This window comes from Manis pentadactyla, chromosome 13, assembly GCF_030020395.1.
Source record: "Manis pentadactyla isolate mManPen7 chromosome 13, mManPen7.hap1, whole genome shotgun sequence".
NCBI lineage: Eukaryota > Metazoa > Chordata > Mammalia > Pholidota > Manidae > Manis > Manis pentadactyla.
In genome coordinates this window covers 65,424,998-65,444,181 of record NC_080031.1, presented here as the reverse complement: position 1 = coordinate 65,444,181, position 19,184 = coordinate 65,424,998, and the positions used below count along the sequence as shown (strand labels likewise).

General features: G+C 41.0%; 1 protein-coding gene across 3 annotated transcripts in view; it reads right to left on the bottom strand.

Annotated features, from left to right (window-relative positions):
* LOC118921428 (lamin-B1) overlaps nucleotides 1-18,900 on the bottom strand; it is a 53,740-nt gene extending 34,840 nt beyond the window's left edge. The window contains exons 1-2 of one of the 3 annotated variants that reach the window (XM_057490697.1): nucleotides 18,822-18,900; nucleotides 17,635-18,116 (exon numbers count right to left, since the gene is read on the bottom strand). In XM_057490697.1, coding sequence (XP_057346680.1) covers nucleotides 17,635-17,993 — 359 coding nt within the window. In that variant the 5' untranslated portion in view covers nucleotides 17,994-18,116; nucleotides 18,822-18,900. Of the gene's footprint in view, nucleotides 1-17,634; nucleotides 18,117-18,213; nucleotides 18,601-18,821 lie in introns of those variants that run through there. The other 2 variants (XM_057490696.1, XM_057490695.1) reach the window with 2 other exon arrangements.
* Nucleotides 18,901-19,184: the final 284 nt, after the last annotated feature.

Below are 19,184 nucleotides of genomic sequence, written 5' to 3'. Positions count from 1 at the left end.
CAGTTCTCCAAAGAAGAAATTCAGATGGCCAACAGACACATGAAAAGATGTTCCACATCACTAGTCATCAGAGAAATGCAAATTAAAACCACAATGAGATATCACCTCACACTAGTAAGGATCGCCACCATCGAAAAGACAAACAACAACAAATGTTGGCAAGGATGTGGAGAAAGGGGAACCCTCCTACACTGCTGGTGGGAATGTAAATCAGTTCAACCATTGTGGAAAGCAGTATGGAGGTTCTTCAAAAAGCTCAAAATAGAAATACCATTTGACCCAGGAATCCCACTTCTAGGAATTTACCCTAAGAATACAGCAGCCCAGTTTGAAAAAGACAGATGCACCCCTATGTTTATCGCAGCACTATTTACAATAGTCAAGAAATGGAAGCAACCTAAGTGTCCATCAGTGGATGAATGGATAAATATGTGGTACATATACACAATGGAATATTATTCAGCCGTAAGAAGAAAACAAATCCTACCATTTGCAACAACATGGATGGAGCTAGAGGGTATTATGCTCAGTGAAATAAGCCAGGCAGAGAGAGACAAGTACCAAATGACTTCACTCATATGTGGAGTATAAGAACAAAGAAAATACTGGAGGAACAAAACAGCAGCAGAATCACAGAACCCAAGAATGGACTAACAGTTAACAAAGGGAAAGGGACTGGGGAGGATAGGTGGGAAGGGAGGGATAAGGGTGGGGAAAAAGAAAGGGGGCATTTTGATTAGCATGTATAATGTGGGGGGAGGCATGGGGAGGGCTGTGCAACACAGAGAAGACAAGTTGTAATTCTACAGCATCTTACAACGTTGATAGACAGTGACTGTAATGGGGGTTGTGGGGGGGATTTGGTGAAGGAGGGAACCGAGTAAACATAATGTTCCTCATGTAATTGTAGATTAATGATACCAAAAAAAAAAAAACCACCCAACAGAACATCAAAAAAAGAAAAAGACTAGGATGCTTCTGTTGAAACTCAAAAGCCCCAAGGATAATTTCTGGTGGAAATAAAATTCTGCTACTCATTCAATAAACTGAGCAATCAATAAATTAGCAACAAGCCAATTAGAACCAGACAAACCCTATCTGAAATCAAACTAAAATTAAGGAAAAATACTAAGTAAAACTGAAACTGGACCAGAGAACCATTTGCTTGAACAAAATAAATTCCCACATAAATAGGCACAGGGGTCAGTAGTAGACACTACAGCTTAAATCCTAATAAAAAAACTTATTGGAAAAAAAAACAACCAACCATGGTTTATTATGTGTTCCAGGCCACCCATCTGGGTGTTTAGAAACCAGTGGTGAACAAAACATACTAAGTCCCTGCTCTTCTGGAAGGTACATTCTAGTGGTTATAGGCACACAGTACAGATACATGTATCACAGGGGTAATCAGTGCTTCAAAGAAAAACAAATCAGAATAAGGAGTTAGGGAAGGGAAGGATGGACATTTTATACAGTGTGATCAGAAAGAGGTTGATTTTATGCCTATAATGAAAACCAACAGCCATTTTCCACATCAGAAAACTACTTTTCAAACCTAGATTTTACCTACATACAATTATTAGTATCATGATCTACATCACTGCTCCTCTATGAGTTATATGCAACCCAATTTTACAGGAAGACAGCCTCCTACAAAAACAGTAATCACTAAGTCAATAATTATCTTGGGGAAGCCTAGAGAATGCTAGAAAGGAAAATGTGCTGGTAATAATACAAAGCAAAATCATACATTACCCCTGTCCACAAAGAGATCCCACTCTAATAAAGGAATCAAATCAGTCATACAACATTTTCTTAAATAACAAAAAAAATCAAACTTGTCAGCAACTTTCTTGACAAATTCTAAAAAAAATAAAGTACATAGTGCTACCAGTCAATGATGTAACTTCTTGGTACAAAAATGGTACATTAAACACAACTCCACGATTACCCCTTCTGGAAATCCAACTAAAAAATGGCACAAATTTGTAGTGAAAAAAATTGAAGAGGAAATCACAAAAATTTGGAAGCTGAAAGCAGATGGATGAGTGAAAATGAGCTTAGCCAACCTAAGAGCGCTGAGTCCTAAGCCAGACACAGGGTTATCTGACAAGTACCCTAATTTATTAATTTTATTATAGTATCATTAATATACAATCACATGAGCAACACTGTGGTTACTAGATTCCCCCCATTATCAAGTCTCCCACCACACACCCCATTGCAGTCACTGTCCATCAGCACAGTAAGATGCTATAGAGTCACCACTTGTCATCTCTGTGTTATACTGCCTTCCCCGTGCCCCACCCCCATTATGTGTGCTAATTATAAATGCCTCTTAAACCCCTTATGCCTCCCTTCCCACTCACCTTCCCCAGTCCCTTTCCGTTTGGTAACTGTTAGTCCATTCTTGGGTTCTGTGAGAGTGCTGCTGTTCTGTTCCTTCAGTTTTTGCTTTGTTATTGTACTGCACAGATGAGTGAAATCATTTGGGACTTATCTAACAAGTAATCTAATTTATACTGCAGATACTGTTGACAGCAAGAAACACCCTGGTACTCTGAAGTAGGACTGGGCGAACATCTATTTAAGAAATAAAGCAGAGCCCTACCCTAACTCCATGCCCCTGGGCACATGGACCTTCATCGACCAAGGCAAAAAATGAAAGGTTTACTCTCCAAGGACAGGAAAGCAGAATCTTAGACCTGACAGTCCCCTGGCACATCTGAAGGAAGCAGTGCCATATGGAACAAGTAAGGGAATTCAGTGGACTTTTTGTAGATGACGATATCCCCTCTCAACTTCCCTCAGCTTACAGTTTACTGAGCAGGCAAAGCCCAAGAGAGTAGACGAAGATACTGACATTTGGTGTTCCCAATGAAATGATCCTGCCATTTCACCTACAATGAAGCTTGGTCAACAAGCCCCACTCATGCACAGAACTTCTCATCAGATTTTTAGAGCCCCTCTTCTGAATATAAGGGGACACACACTAGTCATCAGACGTCTAGGAAAAACTCTCACTGTGGATTAACTCACCCAATGTTCCCTCCACCCTTCTTGTTGTGCTTTCCTAAACTACAAAGCTAGAAACCCCATTTCCCAGAATCAACTGCAGCTAGGATTCTATATACAAATTCAGTACCTCAAGGCATCCATAAGCATATAAAAGAAGGAAGTACCATGGAGCCACCTCCCTGGACCTCCGTCAGAAATTTTTCTGCTGACAAGCAAGGTTGCCAATCTTAAGTGTTTCTGTCCTTAGCTCAATACTACACACATTACTACAGCTTATATTAAGCTTTGAAATCAGGAAGTAAATCCTCCGATTTTGTTCACTGGCAAGATTGTTTTGGCTATTCTGAGTACCAGGCATTTCCATATTAATTTTATGCTCAGCTTGTCAATTTCTGCAAGAAAGGCAGCTACGATTTTGATAGAGATTGCACTGAATCTGTAGGTCCATTTGGAAGAATTGACAGTTAACAACATTAAGTCTTCCAATTCATGAACTTGGAGTATCTTTCCACTTACTTAGGTCTTAATTTCTTTCAACAATGTTTTGTAGATATCATTACACAAGTCTTATGCTTCTGTTTAATTTATTGCTAAGTAGTTCATTCTCTTTGATGCTACAGCAAATGAAGTTTTCTTAATTTCATTTGTAGATTGTTTATTGCTAGCATATAGAAATACAACTGAGTTTTGTATATTGCTCTTGTATCCTTGCTAAACTTGTTAATTAGCTCTGAAATGAGTTTTTCATTTTTCTATAGTCCTTAGACTTCCTAAGAAATCAGGTCATCTGCAAATAGTTTCTCTTCCATTCTGAATGCCCGTTATTTCTTTTTCCTACCTAACTGCCCTGGCTAGAACCTCCAGCACAATGCTGAATGTAGTGGGCATCCTTGTTTTGCTCCTCTACTTAGGGAAAAAGCAGTCTTTATGATTAACTATGATGTTAGCCATAGGTTTTCCATAGATACCCTTTATCAGGTTTAGAAATTCCCTCTTATCCCATGTTTGTATGTTTTTATCAACAAAGAGTGGTATACTGTGTCAAATGTTTGTTCTGCATCTACTGAAATTATCAGATATGGTTTTTGTCCTTTATTCTATTAATAATGGTGTATTACATTGTTGACTTTATAGACTGAACCACTTCTGCATTTCCAGGACAAATCCCAGTTGGTGGTCGTGTATTCTGCACATGTTGGTAGGTGTGGTTTGCTAGTATTTTGTTGGGAATTTTTGTACCTATATTCATAAGGGATATTGGTTTGTGAATTCTGTCTGGTCTGCCAAGTATTTAGGAAATAGTGTGTCAGTATCCATTCTCTGGTTTGCTTGGTGTCACAAGGCAGCTGCATTCAACACCAGAAGTTGCAGCTTCCTGGTCGTGATTTGTAGCTATACAATGTTTTTTTTTTTAAATTCAGTGGTTTCAGTGGTGGCCTCAGACATAAAAACTCCCAAATATCAGTTCTACAATGTTCTAGGCCATTGTTCCTGCTCCTCTAGCCCGTCTAATAATTTATTTCTAAGCATCTACTTCCCATAGTTTTCTTTTCTGCTCAAAATATCTAAAAGTTTGATTTCCGGCACTGACAGATACAAAGACCTAGACAAATAGAAAAAGAAATTAATTTGTAACAAACAAGAACTATGAAGGAAAATAAAGACTTCTGAAAAGATGAGAAGCTATTGAACCCATAAAATTTAAATAAGCTCAGGATGCTATAAAGAAACTCCAGGAAAATAAAACTAAAAAGAAGCTATTAGAAATTTTAAATGATGGCAAAAATCAGAAGGTAAAATCAAGAACATCTACTACAGAAAAGAAAATTGAAGAATCGATTTAAGAGTCCCAACATGTCAATAATAGGAGTCTCAGAAATTAATAAAAGAGGGAAAAAATCATCAAGAAAACAATATAAGAAATTCTCCAAGAACTGGAGAACACAAATTTCCAGACTGAAAAATTCCCACCAGATGGAGACAGACCCACAAGGAACATCCTTTTCGAACTTCAGAACTGGACCAAAAGATCCTACAAGTTTTTTAATTTTTCATGTGTTAGTGCTTCTTAGTAACAACGAAAGGTAGGAAACTACAGAACACGACTTCAAATCCTGAGGAAATACTTTTTTACAACTAAAATCCTGTATCAAACTATCATTGCTTATGCAATTCAAGTAAAGAAGAGCGTAAGGCTCCAAACCATATTCCTTAATAGGATAAAACAGAAAACCTCCTGACTCCAAACGACTTAATGTTTTAACAACTGACATCAAGTATTTCTATAAAATTAGACAAAACTAAGTGGGAAAAAACATTATTTTCATAGGCAATCAAAAGGTGGTAAAGGGAAGAAAACGAATCATAGTGCACCACTGAGTTCTGCTGGTCTATGTTCATATACCATAGTATTTGATACAATAGATGTGTTCCTGAAAAGTCTTACATTCTGCATACATTAAAAATAACAGCAGATGGGAAAAATAAGGTTGGAACAAACCACTCAAACCTACTCATCTTTGTAATCAGAGCATCAGCAATAATGTAAGTAATTAATACCTCGGGAGATGACCTGGACCACTCAGGCAGTCCTCTTCATGCGACTAGCTCTGCCTCAAGAGCGCTTGAACACGCACGAGGCCAGAGTGGCCGTTCTGGCTTACAGGAATTGATACAACAGAGATAAAGTAAAGCTCTGAACAGAACACCTGCTGCCTCTCTGGGGGAGGGAAACATGCCAACAGGAACTTTTAATTTTCTTGAAACAAGAGTTGAAAGTGGAGCTGAGGGTTTTCCCCCTGAACTCTACTCTTGGTATTTTGGCTTCCCTTCACCAGGAGGAGCCATATGTAAATCAACACAACCTCCAATTATAATATGAGCTAATTGGTGTTATAGAAGCATTTGTAGCAAAACACACTGAATTAATATTTTAAATACCAAAAACTGATCTAAACTGATCTAAACTAAAATACAATGTATGACTATTGGGAAAGGGGCGAGATGTGCTATGGAAAATACAATGAAAAACTCAATTCTTCATCTTCCACAGCACAAAGGCGAATATGGCATTTACGTATACAGATAAATACCAAAGAGCAGTGAAAATAGTTGAAGGTAATCTTTGTCATGAGAAGCCTTGGAGAACTCTTCTTGAGTCCTTAAATTATGTGCGCACGTACATGCTGCTGCACACTCATAGGCTAGGGATTTCCCCCCCCGCTCGTATTAGAAAACTGAGAGGGAAGAGTTCCCCAAGCAATGAATGCTGTGGGAATCTGAAGGGTGAGGAGTTAACCCAATGAGCCAAGTCCAGACAAAGGAAACCACATATGCAAAGGTCCTGCCATACTAAGAGGGAGCATGTAAAAGGGACTGAATAAATGACTTCACCGTTAGAGAATAGGGGGCTAGACCAAGTGCGGTGTGAGAGACAGCTGGAGAGACAGACAGGAGCCAGAGCTCATGCAGGGAGAACTGTCAGGTAGGATGTCCACTATGTCCCAGTTTGCCCAGGACAATTTCCATTTATGCCAGCTGTCCCAGCATAATTATTAATAAAGCTTCCTCATTTCACACTCAGAAATATCCCTGTTTGGATGCTAACTTAGATGGTCATCCTATTCGGTCCTACTAAGGATTTGTCTTTATCCTAGAGGCTACTAAGTTAAGGGGTGAAGTGAGCATTTTTTTAGTGCACTATCTTAGAGGCACAGTCTGGTTCCCTACCCAATGTTTTGTCATTTAACAAGAAAGCATCTATTTTAAATAGACCTTTAAGAATGTCTCCTACTTTTCACAGCCAACATTCTTGTACAACTAAGCTAAAGCCATCTCTTTCTTTCTATTCCTTCCTTGATAATGATCAGTGGTTTTGACCCCACTGCCCTTGACTGGCACTAGGCACTCCTCACAGCGAACAATAATCTCCCAGGCACCAAAGTCAATGGGCACTTTTGAGGCCTTATCACACCAAAAGTGTATAGCATTCCTTCCGGTATCTCCTTGTTCCATGACTCCGTTCTTGCTGGACCTCTCTGGCTATTACTGATCATCTCCACTGTGGGTTTTCCTTTTTCTGTCTAGTCCTGATATGTAGATATTTTCCATTTCTCTGACTTTGCCACTCTTTTTTCTCTCTCTATCCCCAAATATCACCCATGATCACACAAGCTCCTGAAACTGTACCTCCAATCAGTCTCTCATCAGAATTTCAGAGTTCTCCAAATTGCCAGCTGACTTCTGGAAGTCCAACAAATACCACTCACTTGTGACTAACCCTGAGCAGGGTCGTCCAAACTGGTTCCTTCCCCCCTCAATCTCTCTCTTTTTTTTTAATGTCTGGAGTGTATTTTAATATTTTACATGAATAGTGTCATTAATATATATTTGGTAAATTTCATTCCTCAGTAACATGTCTTGAACTTTTGTGTTAAAGCATACAGATCTTGCTCATTCTTTTTTGTGTAACATCCATCAGGCTTATAATGAGGTACATATTCGGCAGGGTGAGAGCTTGCCTTTGACACGACTGGTAGTCAAAGGGTACTTGGCTTTTATGAAACATTTTGATTTTTTTTTAATAAGGTGAATAACTCCATTTTGACTTCTGTAATTAAAAATTTGAAAAATGAGTAGCATTATACTGGTGAAAATGGCAATTAGGAGTAAGAACAGCATCATTTGCTAGACAACTTCTTTGACATTTGGGGATTTTTTTTTTTTGAGAGATTCTTTTTTATTGAAATATAGTTGGTATACAATATTATATTGGTTTTAGGTGTACAACATGATGATTTGACAATTACACATATCATGAAATGCTCACCATGGTTTAAGTGTATTACCGTGTCACCACGCAAAGGGTACAATGCTATCGGTTACAGTCCCTGTGCTGTACTTCCATCTCTGTGACTAATTTCATGATTTCACCCATTTCACCCACCCCTCCAGCCCCTTCCCCAATGGCAGCTACCAGTCTATTTTCAATGTTTCTGAGTCTATTTCTGATTCCCCCTCAATCTCTTTTAAGAGCAATGCTCACTTCCCAGTCACCCAGGCTCGGAAGCAGAGTCATCCTGACTCTATTTCCCTAATCTCACACCTTCTGTCCTTTCCCGCTGCCTAGACCTCAGTTCAGGGGCCACCTCACTGCTCACCATTTCCTTACAGTGTTCTTATCTCTACTCCTTTTTTCCTTCAAGGAGTAAGGGAATAGCCAGACTGATCATGTCATTCTTGAGACTCCTCATTACCTAAAAACCTAACCCTCCCCTCACCATGCGCACATACACACACACACACACACACACACACACACACACACACACACACGCACACAGCTCTTGTTAGGTGAACAATTTGCCATTCATGCAACACCCTCTCCATTTTGCCATTCAGGACAACACCATTATCCTTGTAGAAGCTAACACCTACTTACCTCCCAACACTCGCTCAGATTTCACTGCATCCCCAAGTCCCCTGGGATGTCTTTCAAAACTTCACAAAACCTCTGGCCTGCCTTAGGTACTCTCTTTCTCCAAAGCACCATGTGGATACTGCTCTCATAGCACTCACTGCGCTGTACCATGGAATGTGTTTATATATAAAGTATCACAATACTGATGTAATGTTTGTTTTCTGTCTTCCCCACTAAACTGTAAGCAACTTGATAACAGGGACTGAGCCTCCCATATCTCTATTCCCAGCATCTGGGTCAAGGCCTGGCACATAGTACTTGTTCCACAAATGTGTGCTGAATAAAAAATGAAAACATTTCTGTCAGGAGTACCAAAGACTTATTTAAAGATTTTGATTACTTTTAAAATTATTAAGGCGTGAAGTAAGAAAACCACTTTTTAAGTTTGAAGAGTCTCTCAGTAATTCATCTTTATCCTTTCCTTCTTAGTAGGTGAAGCCCACAGTTGGTATTTCACACAGCTGCTTTATCACTGCACCATCCTGACAAATCCAAAACTCCTCCCCAGGAGCTGAACTATCACTGTGAAGCACACATCTACTGCCAGTTCCAAAAGTAGCACCTTCTTCTGTCGTCCCATGTTAGATTTCTGTCCTATGTAAAACTTAAGTCCCAAGGAGAGATGCAGTGCTCTGTGAGCCTGCTTCAGTCAGGTAAACGGGAATAATGACTGCAGAACAGCAATGATATAAAGATTAAATGAAGTGATACACATAAAACCCCTCTGGCAATGCTAGAAACAAAGTGCGGATCTATTCTAGGCCTGTCGTGTATTTGCTAAATTATCTGAGCAAAATACTTAACCTCTCTGAGCTCGCTTCCTCACTCATCAAACAGCGTTACTACAAGGCTTAAAAGACAGTGTCTGTACAGTGACCGCAGTGGTTTGGGAGGGACTTGATAATGTGAGTGAATGTAGTAACCACAATGTTGCTCATGTGAATCCTTCATAAGATTGTGTATCAATGATACCTTAATAAAAAATAAAAAAGGATATATAACCCCACAAAGAAAACAGAAAAAACAAAACAAAAAAGACAGCATCTATAAGTTCTCTAGATAGTGCCAGGCAAACAGCAGCACAAAATAAATGTTAGCTCTTTCTGTCCTGCATCTTACACAAGTATCTTAATCTCTCTAGGTCTCAATTTCTGTATCTACACAATAAGTTGGTTAGATCATATGCTCTAAGGCCTCTTAGAGAGGAAACAGTGCTGAAATTCTATCTATGATGAATAAATCCAAATCCACGGAGAGGTGGGTAGAGGGATGGGTACAGTAGGTGTAGGGGGAAAGAATCAGTGAGAATGTTTGACATCTTTATCTGGGTGGTAGTTACGTGGCTATATCAAAACTCATCGGGCTGTACACTAAGATCTGTGCAATTACATTGTACAATTATATTGTATGTATCTCAATATAAAAAAAGTAGTAATCATGCTATTCCATGATTAAAAGAAATACTTAGGTTGGAAACTCAAGTCAAGGATACATGGTATCTTCATTCCTTTACATTTAATTGCTGTTTGTAATACTTTGGTTCTTTCTTTATCCCACTTAATGAGGATAAGTAATTTCAACTACAAAAACTACAAAATAAAACAAATCCAAATGCAGTGAAGACAAAAAATTAGAATTAAAAAAGGACCAAATAAAGAGATCAGCTAAGGACATTTAATATGCTCCAAAAATATCAGCAGAAACCTAAGCTTATGACCCACATTTTGACGTTTTTACTTCCCTTATGTTAGCAACATGAGCATAACAACAAAAATGATCAAGAACTAGAATGAATCTCAAAAAATTAAAATTAAATTCAAACAGGAAATGGACACTCATCTGCTGGTGGTGGCATCAATAAATTGGCAAAATTGTAATTACTTTATCCAGTGGTTAACATTTAACTATTAAGTTAACAGAGGTGGGGAAGAAATCTGGTATTGTCAGCAAAAGAAGATAATAACCATGGTCCTCTGTGGCATCTGAGAAATAGAACAGATACAATCACTAAAGCCCACAGTCTTGGTCACAGCAAACTAAGTGGCCAATAAAGGTTACTGACCCATCTTTAAAATGTGTTAAATGATGGTACAGTACATTTAGTGACATGTAAAGATGCTCACAAAATAGTGTTTCATGAAAAAAAGGTTACATATCAATATTTATCATGGACCTATTTTTTCTATAATCTGGATATGAACAGAAAATCTTCAGAGCTCTTATTTATGAAACTAGGTGACTTTTTTCTTCTTGGTGTTCATCTGTATTTTGTATTTTTCCAAACTAATTTTTGTGTATCAAAAATGTTAATTTTTAAAAAATACTCAAATGTAGCAGTCAAAACACAATACCCTTATCACAGACGTAGAAGGGGAAAAAAGTCAAAAAAAATTCTGATTAGGAAATGTCCTTGGATCCCTGAAAAAAACTGGGAACTTCAGTTAGACAGGGTCCCATCACCTAACTGACACCTGGGGTTCATTCTCACTCTCTGTACATGAAATACATCTACACTGATGATATAAAACTGAAGATCTCTAACTCAAGGCATACCAGAAGTGACAACATCTGGACAAATGAAAGAATATACACTGTGTGAGGAAAAAAGACTCAGCAGCATATTTTAAGTGCCTTATCTTTCATTCCGTGTTTACTTCCTTGAATCTGGGCACACCAGAAGATTACCTAGTCTAATCCCCTAGGTTAAATAAACAACTCCAGATGATATCCTGCTCTACCAAACATCCTTTGAAAGTATGGGAAGGAAGTGTCATGGCAATTTAAATTTCTTAGGACCTGCTTCCTAGACTTAAGACCAATTCTACGGGTTTCATCATTCCAGTTCTTCCCTTGAAAATTAAAGCAGTATCTAACACAAAGTTTTACAGCTGTCATATTAAAACCAGGGTGTTACTGTCAACTTGCTTCTACCACAGCAAAGTTAGGACACAAATGGCCAAGTAATATATGGGATGATGGTTTTTGTTTTATCAATTAATTATCCTATTACAAATAAAACTCCTTAAGCAGATTACCATTTATTATTTTATGTTTGAAAACTAAAAAATATGGAAGTTAAAACACCCCTACAGATTTTGTTTAACCTATATGAATTTCCTAAATTTCAATCCATCTGTGAACAAACTATGGAAAAAGCCAACAGTAAATACATAAAGTCCAAATGTATCGTAAAATTCCCCACCGATCTCCACTAAGGAAGTAGTAGGAAAAAATTAGTCTATCATACTTGCATTTCTGTATACTTCCTATTTCTTCAAATTGCTAAACTGGGTAAAAATTCATCTATTAAATGAGACAAGTAAATCAGGCTAGAAAAAGGTCTGTTTCTTAATTGTTCCTGAGATTCAGAAAACTACTACTTACTCCTTATCCCAATCATACAGATGAGGAAACTAAGGAGCAAAGGATTAACCTGCTCCAAGTCAAAAAAGTAGGATGCTGCAACTTCCTGTAGTACTCTCACTTGACACTACCCCACTCCTGTTACTGTGATTGACAGTGTCCCAGTTGTCTTTGTTAGGAGCAAATCAACATCTGTGCCCATTTTTAAATGGAAACACGCAAATCCACATTTCCCGTTGTAAGTTTACTCGCCAATCTACTGACGAAGCAAAATCAGAAGAATGTTTCCCCAATATACTACATAGGCTTGATCTCTCAACCTCAAATCCATCCCCTCAAAGCAATGATGCTTGGGGACGGAGGTACAAGTCTACAAATCTTCAGGTGCGTAAGTACCATGAAGAAACTCAATCAATCCTATACCTATTGCGTTTGGAGAAAAAAAACATTTTATTTTCATAAAATTATATTTTAAAAGAAGCATCGTTTTGAAAAAGTATGAAATTCTGCTTTAAATAATAGAATCTTTGTATAGTATCTCAAAGATTAACCTTGAGTTTGGGGCCTAACTCTAAGACATTAAACCATGTTTCTGGGGACATCCTTTAAAAAATTTTTTTTCAAAGAAGGCACAGTAAATTGGCTTGCTCAGCCTCTCAAATGATCCTAACATACTCATTATATTAATTACATACCAGTGAGCCCCCATTACAGTTTACTAACTCATCATTCTCCAAGACAGAAATGTACTTTATAGTGAATTTTGCTGCTTTTCAAGCTTAAATAACTACCACAAACCAAATGAGGAATAGAAGACAACTTCTAGAGTCTGGTAAGTGAACTCAATAAGCAGTCAATTTAAAAACACAAATCCACACACTCTTATCTGTACTTTCAGTGTTCTAAAACCTAACATTTTCATTGACTCATTGGATGACAAAACCAGACCTGAGTGGATGTGAAGCCATTTTTAGTTGTCCTTCTCCACTTACTGTAACTATTAATATCTTTCACTGCATAAGTATGTTTTAGGGAGTGCTACCCCAGACCCTACTGGGGATGTCATATACATTATATGCATCATAATGCCTTCTTAAAACTGGAACTGCTTTATTTCCAAAACACATCACCAAAATGGTTTTACATACAAGACCGGGGACCTATATCACTCAAGGGAAAAAAAATGTATGCATCCATAACATTAGTTACTAAATGTTTGATCAGCGTACTTAATTTTCTCTTTTATCTAGTTTTCCTCCATAATTAGTAAATACTGAAATTCTGAAATAATCCCATTTTATTTTGCTTTTTTGTTTAGGGTTGACTGATGGTATTCATCATCATTCTCAGAAACTGTTCCCCAAAAAGGCTTCCAATGAAGTATAATTAAACTCAGACTGAAGCAGAGTGGTTACATCTTTTTTTTTTATTAAGGAATCACTGATATACACTCTTATGAAGGTTTCACAAGAAAAACAATGTGGTTACTATATTCACCCATATTATCAAGTCCCCCCCATACCCCATCACACTCACTGTCCATCAGTATAGTTAAGATGCCAGAGTCACTCACTACTTGTCTTCTCTGTGCTACACTGTCTTCCCCATGACCTTCCCCACACCACGTATACGAATCATAATACCCCTCAATCCCCTTCTCTCTCCCCCACTCCTCTCCTTTGGAACTGCTAGTGTCTTCTTAGAGTCTGTGAGTCTTCTGCTGTTTTTCCTTCAGTTTTGCTTCACTGTTGTACTCCACAAATGAGGGAAATCATTGGTATTTGTCTCTGTCTGCCTGACTTATTTCACTGAGCATAATACCCTCTAGCTCCATCCATGTTGTTGCAAATGGTAGGATCTGTTTCCTTCTTATGACTAAATAGTATTCCATTGTGTATATGTACCCATAGTGGTTGTATCTTATGATCTAAAATCTATTTTTAGATGACAGAACAGCTACATGGAAACTGTTGTCAAATTTTCTCCATCAGGAAGCATACCCATGAATTCTCCTGTCTTTGAAGTATACTGAGGAACCAAAAAGGGACTAAGTAATTTTGTAATCTATAATTCTCTAAAGACTTTTTTATTATATAAATCCACCTAAAGACGCTCATTACAAAGACTCTGACTCCAAATAAAGTTAAACACAGAAAATTATTTTTAGACATATGAGCTAAATGAACCCACACAATAAAACATTTCTTCCTTTTCTTTTAGAAAATAAACTTCATTTATTGCTCAAAATTAAATGATTTCCAAATTGCTATATGCAGACAATAAAGTAAAGGCACTAAAGTATATGTAAACCCATTGTAACAAAGTGAATAGGAAAGGGATCATTAGCCGACATTTCAACAAACTTCTAGATGATGAACTTATCACAGAACATGCACATAGTGAATGCAGGGGAAAGTGATGCAGACTGAGAAAGTGGGGATTAAGTCATGGAACAGCTTTGTACATGGCCCTCATCCACACCCCTTACTCATGTCTGCTAAGTAACTTAAATCTGTGAAAAAGGTAGCTTTAATCAATATTTTTTTCCAACAGGCTGGCCAATAGCACATCCCATTCATATAGAAAGAAGTCCTAGTTTGTTCTTCCATTTAAAAAAATTGGTGGGAGGAACTACCTGAAAAGAAGCAATAATACTCAATTATTACCTAGTCCTTCATTTATAAATGTAAACAACCAATTATCAAGTATGTGACAAAAATCATTAGCAAAAAAAACAAAACCAAAAAAAAACCAAGCCAAACAAAAAAGTCACTAGAAGGAAAAAGAGATAATCCAATTAACAGAAAATAATTTTTTAAAAGACAGCCCTAAATATTATCCTCAGACAGATTAAAGAAAATGCATCTTTAAAACAGAAACAGGTGAAAGAGAAATACCGGTACAAAAAGACTTCTTGGAATTAAAAATATGATTGTTAAAATGTCACCATTGAGCTGGATAAGATTCAAAGTAATTTCCCAGAATAGGAAAAAAATTAGAAGATAACGAGAAACAGAAGATTCCAACTAGAGAGAACAAAGAAAACAGCACAGAAAAATTCTGGAATAAAGTAAGTTTCCCAGAGTTAAATAAAGATCAAGCCTTTAAGCTGAAAGAACACACTTGTAACAGCTAGGATGTGGAACAGAATATCCATATTGAGACCTATTACCATACAGTTTACAGAACCCAGGATAGACAAAAACCCCAAAAGCTTCCAGAGAGGAAAAATAAAGGGATTACCAAAATAAAATATTATTGTCACTGGCATTAGAGACATCACAATACTGGATGCTGGAAGACAATAGAGCAATATGATACTACCTAAGTTCTGTGGGAAAATGTTGAACCAGTATTCTATACCTAGCCCAACTATCAATCAAGCATGAGGCAAACAAAATGATTTCGGACACAGAGGACACAAAACATTTAACTCCTGCCATCCCAAGCTACTTAGGGTTATTCTCCAACGAACTTGAGGGAAGAAAGTACACTTATGCAATGGATATTTTACAATTAGATATCGTCAAAAAGTTTGAAGATATGCTGAAGGCAAATTTTTCTTTAGTCAACCACAAAAATGAAAGGCTATATGGGGACAAAATGTGCAAGGGAAATCAGGGTTGAAATATGAAAGTAAATTGTGGCATGTTTTGAGCAATTATGACATGTTACAGAAGAAAATACATCTAATCCTGACAATAGCAATGTATGGACAGACCTAATTACCAAAAGAAAATTATATCCCTAATACTTATTGTGTAACCAGAATTGGGTATCTTTTGACCATCTTCCTTCAGTTCCCCCTGGCCACATACAGAGCATTTTACAGCTAGAGTCAGCCAGGTGACAGTCTTGCTACTGTGTGAAAAACCTTAGCTGTTATCCTCTGGAAAGATTATAAACCACCAGCATCAAAATGCTTCAGATTAAATAAAATACAATTTTTATTTGCTTGCTGGGTATCTCCCCTACTGCACTCAGCAACGTTAAGGGCAGTAATAATTTTTCTTTCAAACCTGTTTCCTCTGCACATGAATCAGTGACTTGTACATAACAAATATTTAATGTGCCATATTTTAACATCTCTGAAACTAGGATGGGTCCAACAGGATCAATCCATGCCCCTGATATTTTTACCTTCTAGGTGGTACACATAATGACAAGTCATACAAGGAAAGGCATCTAAGATTTAAGAAATTCAATAACACAAACTATGGAGGAAGATGGGAGTCGTGTGACTTCAAGTGTTGGTAAATCCAAGATACAGAAATATTAAGCTCATTATTTTGAGTTATGGAACTAAATATTTAAAGAAATAAAAATAGAGGGCTAAACATAATTGTCTCCTGAGAAGAGGCAGTAGACTGTTACTGCCTTTCACTATAAGCCAGTCTAAACTATTTTATTTTACCAAGTGCTCAGACTTTTTATGAACCATTTTCAAGTATTTACTAAGGAGCAAAGTAGATATTCACACATACAAAATCACAGGAACTCAGACAAGAACATTCCCACGGATGCAGATAGGCATTCATGGGCAAACAGTCAAAGTCAGAACCAGGCATCTTCAAAAATTTCAATTGGCAATGAGGGTTGGAGACAATGAATTCTGGACACAAATTAAGCAAATTTCTAAAGCGTGACATCAACATGAGCTGCCTACTAATGAAATTACACCATTTTGCTCATCAGAAAGTCAAGGCAGGATAAGCAAAAGCTAGCAAGTTTATCCCAGTGCCCTGACTGAAAATTCAGACCTCACAACCCACCCCCGTAGGTGGAGTAATTACTAGTTGTCCCTCTCCGAAACACTCCACATTTACACAACACCCTTTCACCTGCCCTGGCCAGTCTACACAATGACAGACGCGCGAAATGAACATGCTCTCTCCACTACTCGAAAGACCAACTGACTTTATTATGAAGGCATAAAAGCTGGGGAAGGGAACTGCTGCTTAGGGGTAGGCGGTCCACGCATCGGAGGACGGCGGCCAAGACATTCAAAATCCCAGCTGGCGGAGTTTGGTGCACAGAAGCATCCAAGGGCCTGCTCCAGTCTCCGGCAAAAGAAAGCACGTCGTTCCCCAGAGAGAGCTAACGAGCTTTAAAACCCATTTTGCCCTAAGCCGACAGTGGCGTTCAGTTCAGATCCCGCCCCTCCCTCCTAACCCGAGGCAGATTTCAAACTGTCACACGGCCGATACTAAGCGCGCCAAAGTGGGACCCACCCCCGGGTAGACCGGGACGCAGGAGGCAGGTCCCACCCCTTCCGCCCTCCGCCCGCGAAGGGTTCATTCATCTCCAGGCGGGCAGCTGCTACTCCCGGACCCGCCGTCCCTACACCGCAAAGCCACCAAACGCTTTGTGTCGGGCCTGGCCGGAAACCGGGCCGCGCGTTCGACCGCGCGCCCAGACACCACCTCCCTACCCCGGCGACCCGCGGGGCTTCCGCGCCGGAGAACCCTTCTGGATCTCGGGGTCTCGGGTCCGAAGCCGGGCGTGTTCCTCTTCCGCGGGCACAGGGCGCACCTCACCCGGTCCTGCTAGGTATCCCGGATCGGGAAAGGTGTAGCCGGTCCTGCCATCGCGGCAACTCGAGCCCCCTCAGCGACCCCTCTACCCCACTAAGAAACACTCGATCCCTTCGCTTTCCCGGAGACGGACACCCTGTCCCTTCCGAAGGGCGTGGGCACTGACCCCGTCCTCCAGCTCGGGCTGCAGCCCCAGCCCCTCGGGAGAGTTCACGCGGCCGCCTGGCGAGCACTCACTTGAGGAGCAGCTGGTCGTGCTCGGCTTTGATCTTGCCCAGGTCGATCTGCAGCTTGGCGCGCTCGCGGGCCGTGTCGTCCAGGGCGCGGCGCGCGTCGGCCAGCTCGGTCTCGTACAGCGCCTTGAGGCCGGTGAGCTCGCGGCCGCGCACCTCCTCCCGCTCCGTCACCTGTAGCTGCAGCGCGCTGTTCTCCGTCTCCAGGCTGCGCACCTTGTCTATGTACACGGCCAGCCGGTCATTGAGCTCGCGCAGCTCCTCTTTCTCCTGCAGCCGCGACAGCCGCGTAGGGCTCAGCGGCGTGGCGGGGCCGCTGGCGCGGCTGCCCGCCTGCGGCGGCACGGGGGTCGCGGTCGCCATGGTGGGCGGCGGGGCGATCGGCGGGGGAGAATGAGCAGGGGGCGCTGCAAGAGCGAAGCCAGGACCGAAGGCACACCGGCGACCAGCGCACGCGGAGAGGCCGGCGTGGGGAGGAAGCAGCACCTGCGATGGCGGGAGAGAGGTTACAGCACAAAGGGCAAAAGGGGAGGGCTATGAACCGATCAGTCGTAAAATGCCCTTTGTAAGGAAACACGCACACACACTCGGGAAGACCGCGGAGAGTGTCACCGGGAAGGCTGAGCAGGGTCCGCGCACGCCGCCGAGTCTCCCGCCCGCAGCACTTTGTTTCCTGTCAGTCGGCGCGGCGCTGCGCGGAGGGCCGGGGAGAGGGGCCCAGGGGGAGGAGGTGGAGGAGGAGGAGGTGGCTCAGACCACGGCACCCGCTCCCCAACATTGCCAGCGCGCTCTGCCACCCCACCTGACCATCACCAGCCAATGGGGAGCAGGCGGCGCCCCTGAGAGGCCCGGGAGCGGGGCCTGCGAATTCAAAGCCAACCCCGGAGCAACTGTCGGCCGGGCGCGCGGGGCTGGGCGTGGCAGGGTAAATGCTGAGGGTGTCCGGGAGGGGCGTCTCGGGCTGCTCGCCCTCCCGGCCACCTTGGGCCCGGTGCGCGCCGTGCCGTCCCACCGCCCCGCGGAAACCCTTGCAGGGGCCAGGCCTGCGGCTGGCGGGAAGGAGCCCTGAGGTTTCCGGGGCGGGCCCGCGCCCACGCCCACGCCCGGCAGTTCAGGGAAATTCAAATGTAAACGTCCCCGGCAGCCACCCGTAAGAACTCGCGGAGGCCGGGACGACCTCGGCGTTGTAACCTTATACCCGCCGGGCGGACAGGCCTCGGAGAAGGGTCTGGAGGCCCGGCCGCTGTGGTTACGTAATCGGCGCTGTTGTCCAAGCTTCAAAACCCACGGCGCGCGGGTCCAAGCCTTTTTTTTCCTCTCAGATGGAAACCGGTGTTGTCAGAGCACCTCCTCCCTGCCAAATTGACGTGCTCGGGTTTTCAAACCGACAGGTGAAGACCCCAGAAAAAGCAGAAGCCGTATCATTAAATTGGTCCATGATCTGTGTATTTTTTTAACAATTTAGGGGCTAATAAAATCAAAACCACAATTGATATTGTTAACATGTGACTGAAGTAAATAGCACAAGCTGTTAATTGTATTCCTTCACTAAAA